Source organism: Salmo salar, chromosome ssa17, assembly GCF_905237065.1.
Source record: "Salmo salar chromosome ssa17, Ssal_v3.1, whole genome shotgun sequence".
NCBI classification, from domain to species: domain Eukaryota; kingdom Metazoa; phylum Chordata; class Actinopteri; order Salmoniformes; family Salmonidae; genus Salmo; species Salmo salar.
The window spans coordinates 18,475,761-18,492,500 of record NC_059458.1 but is presented as its reverse complement, the minus strand read 5'-3'; the positions used below and the strand labels follow the sequence as shown (position 1 = coordinate 18,492,500).

At 48.0% G+C, this 16,740-nt stretch overlaps 1 protein-coding gene across 1 annotated transcript in view; it reads right to left on the bottom strand.

The window, feature by feature from the left end:
* LOC106575406 (unconventional myosin-X) overlaps positions 1–16,740 on the bottom strand; it is an 82,529-nt gene that overhangs the window by 39,428 nt on the left and 26,361 nt on the right. The window contains exon 2 of the mRNA XM_045700378.1: positions 3,448–3,546. Coding sequence (XP_045556334.1) covers positions 3,448–3,546 — 99 coding nt within the window. The remainder of the gene's footprint in view (positions 1–3,447; positions 3,547–16,740) is intronic.

Sequence of the window (16,740 nt, the reverse complement as noted above, 5' to 3'; positions counted from 1 at the left end):
GTGTGTGTGTGTGTGTGTGTGTGTGTGTGTGTGTGTGTGTGTGTGTGTGTGTGTGTGTGTGTGTGTGTGTGTGTGTGTGTGTGTGTGTGTGTGTGTGTGTGTGTGGACTGGTCCCTGGAGCGGATCCTGTACTCACGTGAGCTCTCACTGCAGCTTTCCCGCTAGCCTCTGAAATCCAGGTCACATTACTATCTCTCTGTATAACCCAGCTCTAACACAGCCTGTGTGTGTGTGTGTGTGTTCACATGTGAATGTGTGTATGGGCGTGTGTGTCGAGGATATGTCTAACTCTTTGTAGCGACTGAGCAGTACCCCTCACACACGCACATGCACACGTAGACACACACACAGAGATACACACCAAAACACATACACACGCATTTAGAGTGCATTGATCTTCCTGCGTTATGACCAACAAATCAATGTGACCCACAGTTACTAGTATACCGTGTGTGTGTGTGTGTGTGTGTGTGTGTGTGTGTGTGTGTGTGTGTGTGTGTGTGTGTATCCAGTGTGATGTTCTCACAGACACAGAGATGGAAGCCAATCCAGTGTGTGATACATGCATCCATGTGATGACACCGCCAGCCAATCACAGACGAACACATTCAGAGAATCCCTCCACTGTGACTCTCCGTTTCCATGGTAACCGAGCATGACGTTCCCCATCCCATAGTTAGCTGGCTTCAACACAGATCTAGGATCAGATACTCCGGCACAAATACGTTATAGAACGCGGTTGATTGATGGCAACACTGTAAGTCAGTTGCATTAATTTCACCAAGTGTCGTCTCTTTAATGATGTCACTAGACATACAAAAGCTAACTATAACGTACTCTACCCTCCCTTAACCTTAAGGGGCACTTTCCCCGAAACAGATGAAGCCTAGTCCTGGACTAAAAGCAAACTCAATGGAGAATCTCCATTTAAAATGTCCGGGAAACCCCCCCTAAACATCAGTAACCAGCTGACCAAGGCCCAGCCAGGGAAAACTGGGTCAGAGTCTGTATCTTCCAAATGATATATACACACACACACACACACACACAGAGAGAGAGAGAGAGAGAGAGAGAGAGAGAGAGAGAGAGAGAGAGAGAGAGAGAGAGAGAGAGAGAGAGAGAGAGAGAGAGAGAGAGAGAGAGAGAGAAAGAGAAAGAGAAAGAGAGAGAAAATGAATGGTGGATAAAAACAGTACAGTTGAAGTCGGAAGTTTACATACATTTAGGTTGGAGTCAATAAAACTCGTTTTTCAACCACTCCACAAATTTCTTGTTAACAAACTATAGTTTTCGCAAGTCGGTTAGGACATCTACTTTGTGCATGACACAAGTCATTTTTCCAACAATTGTTTACACACAGATTATTTCACTTATAATTCACTGTATCAATATTCCAGTGGGTCAGACGTTTACATACACTAAGTTGACTGTGCCTTTAAACAGCTTGGAAAATTCCAGAAAATTATGTCATGGCTTTAGAGCTTCTGATAGGCTAATTGACATAATTTGAGTCAATTGGAGGTGTACCTGTGGATGTATTTCAAGGCCTACCTTCAAACTCAGTGCCTCATTGCTTGACATCATGGGAAAATCAAAAGTAATCAGCCACGTTCATCTGTACAAACAATAGTACGCAAGTATAAACGCCATGGGACCACGCAGCCGTCATACCGCTCAGGAAGGAGACACGTTCTGTCTCCTAGAGATGAACGTACTTTGGTGCGAAAAGTGCAAATCAATCCCAGAACAACAGCAAGGGACCTTGTGAAGATGCTGGAGGAAACAGGTACAAAAGTATCTATATCCACAGTAAAACGAGTCCTTTATTGACATAACCTGAAAGGCCGCTCAGCAAGGAAGAAGCCACTGCTCCAAAACCGCCATAAAAAAGCCAGACTACGTTTTGCAACTGCACATGGGGACAAAGATCGTACTTTTTGGAGAAATGTCCTCTGGTCTGATGAAACAAAAATAGAACTGTTTGGCCATAATGACCATCGTTATGTTTGGAGGAAAAAGGGGGAGGCTTGCAAGCCGAAGAACACCATCCCAACCGTGAAGCACGGAGGTGGCAGCATCATATTGTGGGGGTGCTTTGTTGCAGGAGGGACTGGTGCACTTCACAAAATAGATGGCATCATTAGGAAGAAAATGATGTGGATATATTGAAGCAACATCTCAAGACATCAGTCAGGAAGTTAAAGCTTGGTCGCAAATGGGTCTTCCAAATGTACAATGACCCCAAGCATACTTCCAAAGTTGTGGCAAAATGGCTTAAGGACAACTAAGTCAAGGTATTGGAGTGGCCATCACAAAGCCATGACCTCAATCCTATAGAAAATGTGTGGGCAGAACTGAAAAGGCGTGTGAGAGAAAGGAGGCCTACAAACCTGACTCAGTTACACCAGCTCTGTCAGGAGGAATGGGCCAAAATTCACCCAACTTATTGTGGGAAGCTTGTGGGAGGCTACCTGAAACGTTTGACCCAAGTTAAACAATTTAAAGGCAATACTACCAAATACTAATTGAGTGTATGTAAACTTCTGACCCACAGGGAATGTGATGAAAGAAATAAAATCTGAAATAAATCATTCTCTCTACTATTATTCTGACAATTCACATTCTTAAAATAAAGTGGTGATCCTAACTGACCTAAAACAGGGAATTTTTACTGGGATTAAATGTCAGGAATTGTGAAAAACTGAGTTTAAATGTATTTGGCTAAGGTGTATGTAAACTTCCGACTTCAACTGTATGTATCCTGGAAGGAAAACCAGAGTACTATTATTAGCTCGATGTAAACCCTGCCAAATGGAGCCAAACACACTCGACAACAACCATCAAAAGCCATTACATCCACAGAGCTGTGTGTGTGTGTGTGTGTGTGTGTGTGTAGGTGGGGGGAAATTATACACACATTCTTAATTAGATTAAAACAAACATTTAATTCAATTCTTTTGGCCAGTGGTGGTGAGCTGGGCAGGACAACAGCTTTATAGATGTGTGTATCTGTGTGTGTGTGTGTGAGTGAGTGTGTGTGTGTGTGATGCTAGCGTTTCTAGCCGTTCCTTGTAGGGAATATATGTCAGAGATGAACATTTGAATATGGATGAGAGGAGAAAGTGGGCCAGGATAACTAGACCACAGGAAGACCAGCAACACTGACATGGCCCAAATGACTAACACTGACATAGCCCAAATGACTAACACTGACATGGCCCAAATGACTAACACTGTAAACCGTCCATTAAAACCATGTCTGAGAGAGAGTGTGTGTGTGTGAGCATGCAATACAAGCAAGGCTGGCATCAATTGCTGCAGATCTTTGTGATGAATTTGTGTGTGTGTGTGTGTGTGTGTGTGTGTGTGTGTGTGTGTGTGTGTGTGTGTGTGTGTGTGTGTGTGTGTGTGTGTGTGTGTGTGTGTGTGTGTGTGTGTGTGTCGTACCTCTCCATAGTCGGTAGTGAGGACCAGGGTTCCGTCTCCACAGGAGCTAACAGTAGAGGGGACCAGCTGCTCCTTCTCCTTGACCCATACACGGGCCCCCTGCAACACACACACACACACACACACACACACACACACACACACACACACACACACACACACACACACACACACACACACACACACACACACACACACACAGTATATGGTTACTATAAGTTACTACCAGGCTAAAGGAATCGTATACACTCAACTCTTTGTCCATTACCTCTGCAACATCTATCAGAGATCAGAATGTAGAGATTGTAGAGGAAAACAAATACCTGGGTGTCCTTTTGGACAATAAGCTTCAGTGGAGTAAATGGACAGACCTGATCTACAAAAAGAGCCAACAGAGACAATACTTTCTCAAAAAGCTGGGATCTTTTAATGTAGACTCTACTATACTGACTCTGTTTTACAAATCTTTCATTGAAAGTATTTTAACTTTTTGTATTGTTTGTTGGTTTGGCAATGCCACTGTCACCCAGAGAAATATGCTGAGAATGATTATCACCACAGCATGCAAGGTACTGGGAGTCAAACAGACAGGCCTGGATGAGATCTTTAAGGTCAGGGCCCTCTGCAAGGCTCACAAAATCATTTTAGACCCAAGTCACCCCCTGTACCCGGACTATAAACTACTCCCCTCTGGGCGCAGGTATAGGGCACCCCTCAGCAGGAAAAACACAACTAGACAATAGTTTGTGCCAGGTGTGTTATCCCTCCTAAATAGCTGGGGCTAATGTTCCTATCCACTCAGTAAGGCCAGCAGGCTAATGTTCCTATCCACTCAGTAAGGCCAGCAGGCTAATGTTCCTATCCACTCAGTAAGGCCAGCAGGCTAATGTTCCTATCCACCCAGTAAGGCCAGCAGGCTAATGTTCCTATCCACTCAGTAAGGCCAACAGGCTAATGTTCCTATCCACTCAGTAAGGCCAGCAGGCTAATGTTCCTATCCACTCAGTAAGACCAGCAGGCTAATGTTCCTATCCACCCAGTAAGGCCAGCAGGCTAATGTTCCTATCGACTCAGTAAGACCAGCAGGCTAATGTTCCTATCCACTCAGTAAGGCCAGCAGGCTAATGTTCCTATCCACTCAGTAAGGCCAGCAGGCTAATGTTCCTATCCACTCCGTAAGGCCAGCAGGCTAATGTTCCTATCCACTCAGTAAGGCCAGCAGGCTAATGTTCCTATCCACTCAGTAAGGCCAGCAGGCTAATGTTCCTATCCACTCAGTAATACCAGCAGGCTAATGTTCCTATCCACTCAGTAAGGCCAGCAGGCTAATGTTCCTATCCACCCAGTAAGACCAGCAGGCTAATGTTCCTATCCACTCAGTAAGACCAACAGGCTAATGTTCCTATCCACTCAGTAAGACCAGCAGGCTAATGTTCCTATCGACTCAGTAAGGCCAGCAGGCTAATGTTCCTATCCACTCAGTAAGGCCAGCAGGCTAATGTTCCTATCGACTCAGTAAGGCCAGCAGGCTAATGTTCCTATCCACTCAGTAAGGCCAGCAGGCTAATGTTCCTATCCACTCAGTAAGGCCAGCAGGCTAATGTTCCTATCGACTCAGTAAGGCCAGCAGGCTAATGTTCCTATCCACTCAGTAAGGCCAGCAGGCTAATGTTCCTATCCACTCAGTAAGGCCAGCAGGCTAATGTTCCTATCCACTCAGTAAGGCCAGCAGGCTAATGTTCCTATCCACTCAGTAAGGCCAGCAGGCTAATGTTCCTATCCACTCAGTAAGGCCAGCAGGCTAATGTTCCTATCCACTCAGTAAGGCCAGCAGGCTAATGTTCCTATCCACTCAGTAAGGCCAGCAGGCTAATGTTCCTATCCACTCAGTAAGGCCAGCAGGCTAATGTTCCTATCCACTCAGTAAGGCCAGCAGGCTAATGTTCCTATCCACTCAGTAAGCCCAGCAGGCTAATGTTCCTATCCACTCAGTAAGGCCAGCAGGCTAATGTTCCTATCCACTCAGTAAGGCCAGCAGGCTAATGTTCCTATCCACTCAGTAAGCCCAGCAGGCTAATGTTCCTATCCACTCAGTAAGGCCAGCAGGCTAATGTTCCTATCCACTCAGTAAGGCCAGCAGGCTAATGTTCCTATCCACTCAGTAAGGCCAGCAGGCTAATGTTCCTATCGACTCAGTAAGGCCAGCAGGCTAATGTTCCTATCCACTCAGTAAGGCCAGCAGGCTAATGTTCCTATCCACTCAGTAAGGCCAGCAGGCTAATGTTCCTATCCACTCAGTAAGGCCAGCAGGCTAATGTTCCTATCCACTCAGTAAGGCCAGCAGGCTAATGTTCCTATCCACCCAGTAAGGCCAGCAGGCTAATGTTCCTATCCACTCAGTAAGGCCAGCAGGCTAATGTTCCTATCCACTCAGTAAGGCCAGCAGGCTAATGTTCCTATCCACTCAGTAAGACCAGCAGGCTAATGTTCCTATCGACCCAGTAAGGCCAACAGGCTAATGTTCCTATCCACTCAGTAAGGCCAGCAGGCTAATGTTCCTATCCACTCAGTAAGGCCAGCAGGCTAATGTTCCTATCCACTCAGTAAGGCCAGCAGGCTAATGTTCCTATCCACTCAGTAAGGCCAGCAGGCTAATGTTCCTATCGACTCAGTAAGACCAGCAGGCTAATGTTCCTATCCACTCAGTAAGGCCAGCAGGCTAATGTTCCTATCCACTCAGTAAGGCCAGCAGGCTAATGTTCCTATCGACTCAGTAAGGCCAGCAGGCTAATGTTCCTATCGACTCAGTAAGGCCAGCAGGCTAATGTTCCTATCGACTCAGTAAGGCCAGCAGGCTAATGATCCTATCGACTCAGTAAGGCCAGCAGGCTAATGTTCCTATCCACTCAGTAAGGCCAGCAGGCTAATGTTCCTATCCACTCAGTAAGGCCAGCAGGCTAATGTTCCTATCCACTCAGTAAGGCCAGCAGGCTAATGTTCCTATCCACTCAGTAAGGCCAGCAGGCTAATGTTCCTATCCACTCAGTAAGGCCAGCATGCTAATGTTCCTATCCACTCAGTAAGGCCAGCAGGCTAATGTTCCTATCCACTCAGTAAGGCCAGCAGGCTAATGTTCCTATCCACTCAGTAAGGCCAACAGGCTAATGTTCCTATCCACCCAGTAAGGCCAACAGGCTAATGTTCCTATCGACTCAGTCAGACCAGCAGGCTAATGTTCCTATCCACTCAGTAACACCAGCAGGCTAATGTTCCTATCCACTCAGTAAGGCCAGCAGGCTAATGTTCCTATCCACTCAGTAAGGCCAGCAGGCTAATGTTCCTATCCACTCAGTAAGGCCAGCAGGCTAATGTTCCTATCCACCCAGTAAGGCCAGCAGGCTAATGTTCCTATCCAATCAGTAAGGCCAACAGGCTAATGTTCCTATCCACCCAGTAAGGCCAACAGGCTAATGTTCCTATCCAATCAGTAAGGCCAACAGGCTAATGTTCCTATCCACCCAGTAATGCCAACAGGCTAATGTTCCTATCCAATCAGTAAGGCCAACAGGCTAATGTTCCTATCCACTCAGTAAGGTCAACAGGCTAATGTTCCTATCCACCCAGTAAGGCCAGCAGGCTAATGTTCCTATCCACTCAGTAAGGCCAGCAGGCTAATGTTCCTATCGACTCAGTAAGACCAGCAGGCTAATGTTCCTATCCACTCAGTAAGGCCAGCAGGCTAATGTTCCTATCCACTCAGTAACACCAGCAGGCTAATGTTCCTATCCACTCAGTAAGGCCAGGCTAATGTTCCTATCCACTCAGTAAGGCCAGCAGGCTAATGTTCCTATCCACTCAGTAAGGCCAGCAGGCTAATGTTCCTATCCACTCAGTAAGGCCAGCAGGCTAATGTTCCTATCGACTCAGTAAGACCAGCAGGCTAATGTTCCTATCCACTCAGTAAGGCCAGCAGGCTAATGTTCCTATCCACTCAGTAACACCAGCAGGCTAATGTTCCTATCCACTCAGTAAGGCCAGGCTAATGTTCCTATCCACTCAGTAAGGCCAGCAGGCTAATGTTCCTATCCACTCAGTAAGGCCAGCAGGCTAATGTTCCTATCCACTCAGTAAGGCCAGCAGGCTAATGTTCCTATCGACTCAGTAAGACCAGCAGGCTAATGTTCCTATCCACTCAGTAAGGCCAGCAGGCTAATGTACCTATCCACTCAGTAACACCAGCAGGCTAATGTTCCTATCCACTCAGTAAGGCCAACAGGCTAATGTTCCTATCCACCCAGTAAGGCCAACAGGCTAATGTTCCTATCCAATCAGTAAGGCCAACAGGCTAATGTTCCTATCCACTCAGTAAGGCCAGCAGGCTAATGTTCCTATCCACTCAGTAAGGCCAGCAGGCTAATGTTCCTATCCACCCAGTAAGGCCAGCAGGCTAATGTTCCTATCCACTCAGTAAGGCCAGCAGGCTAATGTTCCTATCCACTCAGTAAGGCCAGCAGGCTAATGTTCCTATCGACTCAGTAAGACCAGCAGGCTAATGTTCCTATCCACTCAGTAAGGCCAGCAGGCTAATGTTCCTATCCACTCAGTAACACCAGCAGGCTAATGTTCCTATCCACTCAGTAAGCCCAGCAGGCTAATGTTCCTATCCACTCAGTAAGGCCAGCAGGCTAATGTTCCTATCCACTCAGTAAGACCAGCAGGCTAATGTTCCTATCCACTCAGTAAGGCCAGCAGGCTAATGTTCCTATCCACTCAGTAAGACCAGCAGGCTAATGTTCCTATCCACTCAGTAAGGCCAGCAGGCTAATGTTCCTATCCACTCAGTAAGGCCAGCAGGCTAATGTTCCTATCCACTCAGTAAGGCCAGCAGGCTAATGTTCCTATCCACTCAGTAAGGCCAGCAGGCTAATGTTCCTATCCACTCAGTAAGGCCAGCAGGCTAATGTTCCTATCGACTCAGTAAGGCCAACAGGCTAATGTTCCTATCCACTCAGTAAGACCAGCAGGCTAATGTTCCTATCCACCCAGTAAGGCCAACAGGCTAATGTTCCTTTCCACTCAGTAAGGCCAGCAGGCTAATGTTCCTATCGACTCAGTAAGACCAGCAGGCTAATGTTCCTATCGACTCAGTAAGGCCAGCTGGCTAATGTTCCTATCGACTCAGTAAGACCAGCAGGCTAATGTTCCTATCGACTCAGTAAGGCCAGCAGGCTAATGTTCCTATCCACTCAGTAAGGCCAGCAGGCTAATGTTCCTATCGACTCCGTAAGGCCAGCAGGCTAATGTTCCTATCCACTCAGTAAGGCCAGCAGGCTAATGTTCCTATCCACTCAGTAAGGCCAGCAGGCTAATGTTCCTATCCACTCAGTAAGGCCAGCAGGCTAATGTTCCTATCGACTCAGTAAGGCCAACAGGCTAATGTTCCTATCCACTCAGTAAGACCAGCAGGCTAATGTTCCTATCCACTCAGTAAGACCAGCAGGCTAATGTTCCTATCCACTCAGTAAGGCCAGCAGGCTAATGTTCCTATCCACCCAGTAAGGCCAACAGGCTAATGTTCCTATCCACTCAGTAAGGCCAGCAGGCTAATGTTCCTATTGACTCAGTAACGCCAGCAGGCTAATGTTCCTATCCACTCAGTAAGCCCAGCAGGCTAATGTTCCTATCGACTCAGTAAGGCCAGCAGGCTAATGTTCCTATCGACTCAGTAACACCAGCAGGCTAATGTTCCTATCCACTCAGTAAGCCCAGCAGGCTAATGTTCCTATCCACTCAGTAAGGCCAGCAGGCAAATGTTCCTATCGACCTAGTAAGGCCAGCAGGCTAATGTTCCTATCGACTCAGTAAGGCCAGCAGGCTAATGTTCCTATCGACTCAGTAAGGCCAGCAGGTTAATGTTCCTATCCACTCAGTAAGGCCAGCAGGCTAATGTTCCTATCCACTCAGTAAGGCCAGCAGGCTAATGTTCCTATCCACTCAGTAAGCCCAGCAGGCTAATGTTCCTATCCACTCAGTAAGGCCAGCAGGCTAATGTTCCTATCCACTCAGTAAGGCCAGCAGGCTAATGTTCCTATCCACTCAGTAAGGCCAGCAGGCTAATGTTCCTATCCACCCAGTAAGGCCAGCAGGCTAATGTTCCTATCCACTCAGTAAGGCCAGCAGGCTAATGTTCCTATCGACTCAGTAACGCCAGCAGGCTAATGTTCCTATCCACTCAGTAAGCCCAGCAGGCTAATGTTCCTATCGACTCAGTAAGGCCAGCAGGCTAATGTTCCTATCGACTCAGTAACACCAGCAGGCTAATGTTCCTATCCACTCAGTAAGCCCAGCAGGCTAATGTTCCTATCCACTCAGTAAGGCCAGCAGGCTAATGTTCCTATCGACTCAGTAAGGCCAGCAGGCTAATGTTCCTATCCACTCAGTAAGGCCAGCAGGCTAATGTTCCTATCGACTCAGTAAGGCCAGCAGGCTAATGTTCCTATCGACTCAGTAAGGCCAGCAGGCTAATGTTCCTATCCACTCAGTAAGGCCAGCAGGCTAATGTTCCTATCCACCCAGTAAGGCCAGCAGGCTAATGTTCCTATCCACTCAGTAAGGCCAGCAGGCTAATGTTCCTATCCACTCAGTAAGGCCAGCAGGCTAATGTTCCTATCCACTCAGTAAGGCCAGCAGGCTAATGTTCCTATCCACTCAGTAAGGCCAGCAGGCTAATGTTCCTATCCACTCAGTAAGGCCAGCAGGCTAATGTTCCTATCGACTCAGTAAGACCAGCAGGCTAATGTTCCTATCCACTCAGTAAGGCCAGCAGGCTAATGTTCCTATCCACTCAGTAAGGCCAGCAGGCTAATGTTCCTATCCACCCAGTAAGGCCAGCAGGCTAATGTTCCTATCCACTCAGTAAGGCCAGCAGGCTAATGTTCCTATCCACTCAGTAAGGCCAGCAGGCTAATGTTCCTATCGACTTAGTAAGGCCAACAGGCTAATGTTCCTATCCACCCCGTAAGGCCAACAGGCTAATGTTCCTATCCACTCAGTAAGGCCAGCAGGCTAATGTTCCTATCCACTCAGTAAGGCCAGCAGGCTAATGTTCCTATCCACTCAGTAAGGCCAGCAGGCTAATGTTCCTATCCACCCAGTAAGGCCAGCAGGCTAACGTTCCTATCGACTCAGTAAGGCCAGCAGGCTAATGTTCCTATCCACTCAGTAAGGCCAGCAGGCTAATGTTCCTATCCACTCAGTAAGGCCAGCAGGCTAATGTTCCTATCCACTCAGTAAGGCCAGCAGGCTAACGTTCCTATCGACTCAGTAAGGCCAGCAGGCTAATGTTCCTATCGACTCAGTAAGGCCAGCAGGCTAATGTTCCTATCGACTCAGTAAGGCCAGCAGGCTAATGTTCCTATCCACTCAGTAAGGCCAGCAGGCTAATGTTCCTATCCACTCAGTAAGGCCAGCAGGCTAATGTTCCTATCCACTCAGTAAGGCCAGCAGGCTAATGTTCCTATCCACTCAGTAAGGCCAGCAGGCTAATGTTCCTATCCACTCAGTAAGGCCAGCATGCTAATGTTCCTATCCACTCAGTAAGGCCAGCAGGCTAATGTTCCTATCCACTCAGTAAGGCCAGCAGGCTAATGTTCCTATCCACTCAGTAAGGCCAACAGGCTAATGTTCCTATCCACCCAGTAAGGCCAACAGGCTAATGTTCCTATCGACTCAGTCAGACCAGCAGGCTAATGTTCCTATCCACTCAGTAAGACCAGCAGGCTAATGTTCCTATCCACTCAGTAACACCAGCAGGCTAATGTTCCTATCCACTCAGTAAGGCCAGCAGGCTAATGTTCCTATCCACTCAGTAAGGCCAGCAGGCTAATGTTCCTATCCACCCAGTAAGGCCAGCAGGCTAATGTTCCTATCCAATCAGTAAGGCCAACAGGCTAATGTTCCTATCCACCCAGTAAGGCCAACAGGCTAATGTTCCTATCCAATCAGTAAGGCCAACAGGCTAATGTTCCTATCCACCCAGTAATGCCAACAGGCTAATGTTCCTATCCAATCAGTAAGGCCAACAGGCTAATGTTCCTATCCACTCAGTAAGGTCAACAGGCTAATGTTCCTATCCACCCAGTAAGGCCAGCAGGCTAATGTTCCTATCCACTCAGTAAGGCCAGCAGGCTAATGTTCCTATCGACTCAGTAAGACCAGCAGGCTAATGTTCCTATCCACTCAGTAAGGCCAGCAGGCTAATGTTCCTATCCACTCAGTAACACCAGCAGGCTAATGTTCCTATCCACTCAGTAAGGCCAGGCTAATGTTCCTATCCACTCAGTAAGGCCAGCAGGCTAATGTTCCTATCCACTCAGTAAGGCCAGCAGGCTAATGTTCCTATCGACTCAGTAAGACCAGCAGGCTAATGTTCCTATCCACTCAGTAAGGCCAGCAGGCTAATGTTCCTATCCACTCAGTAACACCAGCAGGCTAATGTTCCTATCCACTCAGTAAGGCCAGGCTAATGTTCCTATCCACTCAGTAAGGCCAGCAGGCTAATGTTCCTATCCACTCAGTAAGGCCAGCAGGCTAATGTTCCTATCCACTCAGTAAGGCCAGCAGGCTAATGTTCCTATCGACTCAGTAAGACCAGCAGGCTAATGTTCCTATCCACTCAGTAAGGCCAGCAGGCTAATGTACCTATCCACTCAGTAACACCAGCAGGCTAATGTTCCTATCCACTCAGTAAGGCCAACAGGCTAATGTTCCTATCCACCCAGTAAGGCCAACAGGCTAATGTTCCTATCCAATCAGTAAGGCCAACAGGCTAATGTTCCTATCCACTCAGTAAGGCCAGCAGGCTAATGTTCCTATCCACTCAGTAAGGCCAGCAGGCTAATGTTCCTATCCACCCAGTAAGGCCAGCAGGCTAATGTTCCTATCCACTCAGTAAGGCCAGCAGGCTAATGTTCCTATCGACTCAGTAAGGCCAGCAGGCTAATGTTCCTATCGACTCAGTAAGACCAGCAGGCTAATGTTCCTATCCACTCAGTAAGGCCAGCAGGCTAATGTTCCTATCCACTCAGTAACACCAGCAGGCTAATGTTCCTATCCACTCAGTAAGCCCAGCAGGCTAATGTTCCTATCCACTCAGTAAGGCCAGCAGGCTAATGTTCCTATCCACTCAGTAAGACCAGCAGGCTAATGTTCCTATCCACCCAGTAAGGCCAGCAGGCTAATGTTCCTATCCACTCAGTAAGACCAGCAGGCTAATGTTCCTATCCACTCAGTAAGGCCAGCAGGCTAATGTTCCTATCCACTCAGTAAGGCCAGCAGGCTAATGTTCCTATCCACTCAGTAAGGCCAGCAGGCTAATGTTCCTATCCACTCAGTAAGGCCAGCAGGCTAATGTTCCTATCCACTCAGTAAGGCCAGCAGGCTAATGTTCCTATCGACTCCGTAAGGCCAGCAGGCTAATGTTCCTATCCACTCAGTAAGGCCAGCAGGCTAATGTTCCTATCCACTCAGTAAGGCCAACAGGCTAATGTTCCTATCCACTCAGTAAGGCCAGCAGGCTAATGTTCCTATCCACTCAGTAAGGCCAGCAGGCTAATGTTCCTATCCACTCAGTAAGGCCAGCAGGCTAATGTTCCTATCCACTCAGTAAGACCAGCAGGCTAATGTTCCTATCCACTCAGTAAGGCCAGCAGGCTAATGTTCCTATCCACCCAGTAAGGCCAACAGGCTAATGTTCCTATCCACTCAGTAAGGCCAGCAGGCTAATGTTCCTATCGACTCATTAACGCCAGCAGGCTAATGTTCCTATCCACTCAGTAAGCCCAGCAGGCTAATGTTCCTATCGACTCAGTAAGGCCAGCAGGCTAATGTTCCTATCCACTCAGTAACACCAGCAGGCTAATGTTCCTATCCACTCAGTAAGCCCAGCAGGCTAATGTTCCTATCCACTCAGTAAGGCCAGCAGGCTAATGTTCCTATCCACTCAGTAAGGCCAGCAGGCTAATGTTCCTATCCACTCAGTAAGGCCAGCAGGCTAATGTTCCTATCCACTCAGTAAGGCCAGCAGGCTAATGTTCCTATCCACTCAGTAAGGCCAGCAGGCTAATGTTCCTATCCACTCAGTAAGGCCAGCAGGCTAATGTTCCTATCCACTCAGTAAGCCCAGCAGGCTAATGTTCCTATCCACTCAGTAAGGCCAGCAGGCTAATGTTCCTATCCACTCAGTAAGGCCAGCAGGCTAATGTTCCTATCCACTCAGTAAGGCCAGCAGGCTAATGTTCCTATCCACTCAGTAAGGCCAGCAGGCTAATGTTCCTATCCACTCAGTAAGGCCAGCAGGCTAATGTTCCTATCCACTCAGTAACACCAGCAGGCTAATGTTCCTATCCACTCAGTAAGCCCAGCAGGCTAATGTTCCTATCCACTCAGTAAGGCCAGCAGGCTAATGTTCCTATCCACTCAGTAAGGCCAGCAGGCTAATGTTCCTATCCACTCAGTAAGGCCAGCAGGCTAATGTTCCTATCCACTCAGTAAGGCCAGCAGGCCAATGTTCCTATCCACTCAGTAAGGCCAGCAGGCTAATGTTCCTATCCACTCAGTAAGGCCAGCAGGCTAATGTTCCTATCCACTCAGTAAGGCCAGCAGGCTAATGTTCCTATCCACTCAGTAAGGCCAGCAGGCTAATGTTCCTATCGACTCAGTAAGGCCAGCAGGCTAATGTTCCTATCCACTCAGTAAGGCCAGCAGGCTAATGTTCCTATCCACTCAGTAAGGCCAGCAGGCTAATGTTCCTATCCACTCAGTAAGGCCAGCAGGCTAATGTTCCTATCCACTCAGTAAGACCAGCAGGCTAATGTTCCTATCCACCCAGTAAGGCCAGCAGGCTAATGTTCCTATCCACTCAGTAAGGCCAGCAGGCTAATGTTCCTATCCACTCAGTAAGGCCAGCAGGCTAATGTTCCTATCCACTCAGTAAGGCCAGCAGGCTAATGTTCCTATCCACTCAGTAAGGCCAACAGGCTAATGTTCCTATCCACCCAGTAAGGCCAACAGGCTAATGTTCCTATCCACTCAGTAAGGCCAGCAGGCTAATGTTCCTATCCACTCAGCAAGGCCAGCAGGCTAATGTTCCTATCCACTCAGTAAGGCCAGCAGGCTAATGTTCCTATCCACTCAGTAAGGCCAGCAGGCTAATGTTCCTATCCACTCAGTAAGGCCAGCAGGCTAATGTTCCTATCCACTCAGTAAGGCCAGCAGGCTAATGTTCCTATCCACTCAGTAAGGCCAGCAGGCTAATGTTCCTATCCACTCAGTAAGGCCAGCAGGCTAATGTTCCTATCCACTCAGTAAGGCCAGCAGGCTAATGTTCCTATCCACTCAGTAAGGCCAGCAGGCTAATGTTCCTATCCACTCAGTAAGGCCAGCAGGCTAATGTTCCTATCCACTCAGTAAGGCCAGCAGGCTAATGTTCCTATCCACTCAGTAAGGCCAACAGGCTAATGTTCCTATCCACTCAGTAAGGCCAGCAGGCTAATGTTCCTATCCACCCAGTAATGCCAGCAGGCTAATGTTCCTATCCAATCAGTAAGGCCAGCAGGCTAATGTTCCTATCCACTCAGTAAGGCCAACAGGCTAATGTTCCTATCCACCCAGTAAGGCCAGCAGGCTAATGTTCCTATCCACTCAGTAAGGCCAGCAGGCTAATGTTCCTATCGACTCAGTAAGGCCAGCAGGCTAATGTTCCTATCCACTCAGTAAGGCCAGCAGGCTAATGTTCCTATCCACTCAGTAACACCAGCAGGCTAATGTTCCTATCCACTCAGTAAGGCCAGGCTAATGTTCCTATCCACTCAGTAAGGCCAGCAGGCTAATGTTCCTATCCACTCAGTAAGGCCAGCAGGCTAATGTTCCTATCCACTCAGTAAGACCAGCAGGCTAATGTTCCTATCCACTCAGTAAGGCCAGCAGGCTAATGTTCCTATCCACTCAGTAACACCAGCAGGCTAATGTTCCTATCCACTCAGTAACACCAGCAGGCTAATGTGCCTATCCACTCAGTAAGGCCAGGCTAATGTTCCTATCCACTCAGTAAGGCCAGCAGGCTAATGTTCCTATCCACTCAGTAAGGCCAGCAGGCTAATGTTCCTATCCACTCAGTAAGGCCAGCAGGCTAATGTTCCTATCGACTCAGTAAGACCAGCAGGCTAATGTTCCTATCCACTCAGTAAGGCCAGCAGGCTAATGTTCCTATCCACTCAGTAACACCAGCAGGCTAATGTTCCTATCCACTCAGTAAGGCCAGCAGGCTAATGTTCCTATCCACCCAGTAAGGCCAGCAGGCTAATGTTCCTATCCAATCAGTAAGGCCAGCAGGCTAATGTTCCTATCCACTCAGTAAGGCCAGCAGGCTAATGTTCCTATCCACTCAGTAAGGCCAGCAGGCTAATGTTCCTATCCACCCAGTAAGGCCAGCAGGCTAATGTTCCTATCCACTCAGTAAGGCCAGCAGGCTAATGTTCCTATCCACTCAGTAAGGCCAGCAGGCTAATGTTCCTATCGACTCAGTAAGGCCAGCAGGCTAATGTTCCTATCCACTCAGTAAGGCCAGCAGGCTAATGTTCCTATCCACTCAGTAACACCAGCAGGCTAATGTTCCTATCCACTCAGTAAGCCCAGCAGGCTAATGTTCCTATCCACTCAGTAAGGCCAGCAGGCTAATGTTCCTATCCACTCAGTAAGACCAGCAGGCTAATGTTCCTATCCACTCAGTAAGGCCAGCAGGCTAATGTTCCTATCCACTCAGTAAGACCAGCAGGCTAATGTTCCTATCCACTCAGTAAGGCCAGCAGGCTAATGTTCCTATCCACTCAGTAAGGCCAGCAGGCTAATGTTCCTATCCACTCAGTAAGGCCAGCAGGCTAATGTTCCTATCCACTCAGTAAGGCCAGCAGGCTAATGTTCCTATCCACTCAGTAAGGCCAGCAGGCTAATGTTCCTATCCACTCAGTAAGGCCAGCAGGCTAATGTTCCTATCCACTCAGTAAGGCCAGCAGGCTAATGTTCCTATCCACCCAGTAAGGCCAACAGGCTAATGTTCCTATCCACTCAGTAAGGCCAGCAGGCTAATGTTCCTATCGACTCAGTAAGGCCAGCAGGCTAATGTTCCTATCCACTCAGTAAGGCCAGCAGGCTAATGTTCCTATCGACTCAGTAAGACCAGCAGGCTAATGTTCCTATCGACTCAGTAAGGCCAGCAGGCTAATGTTCCTATCCACT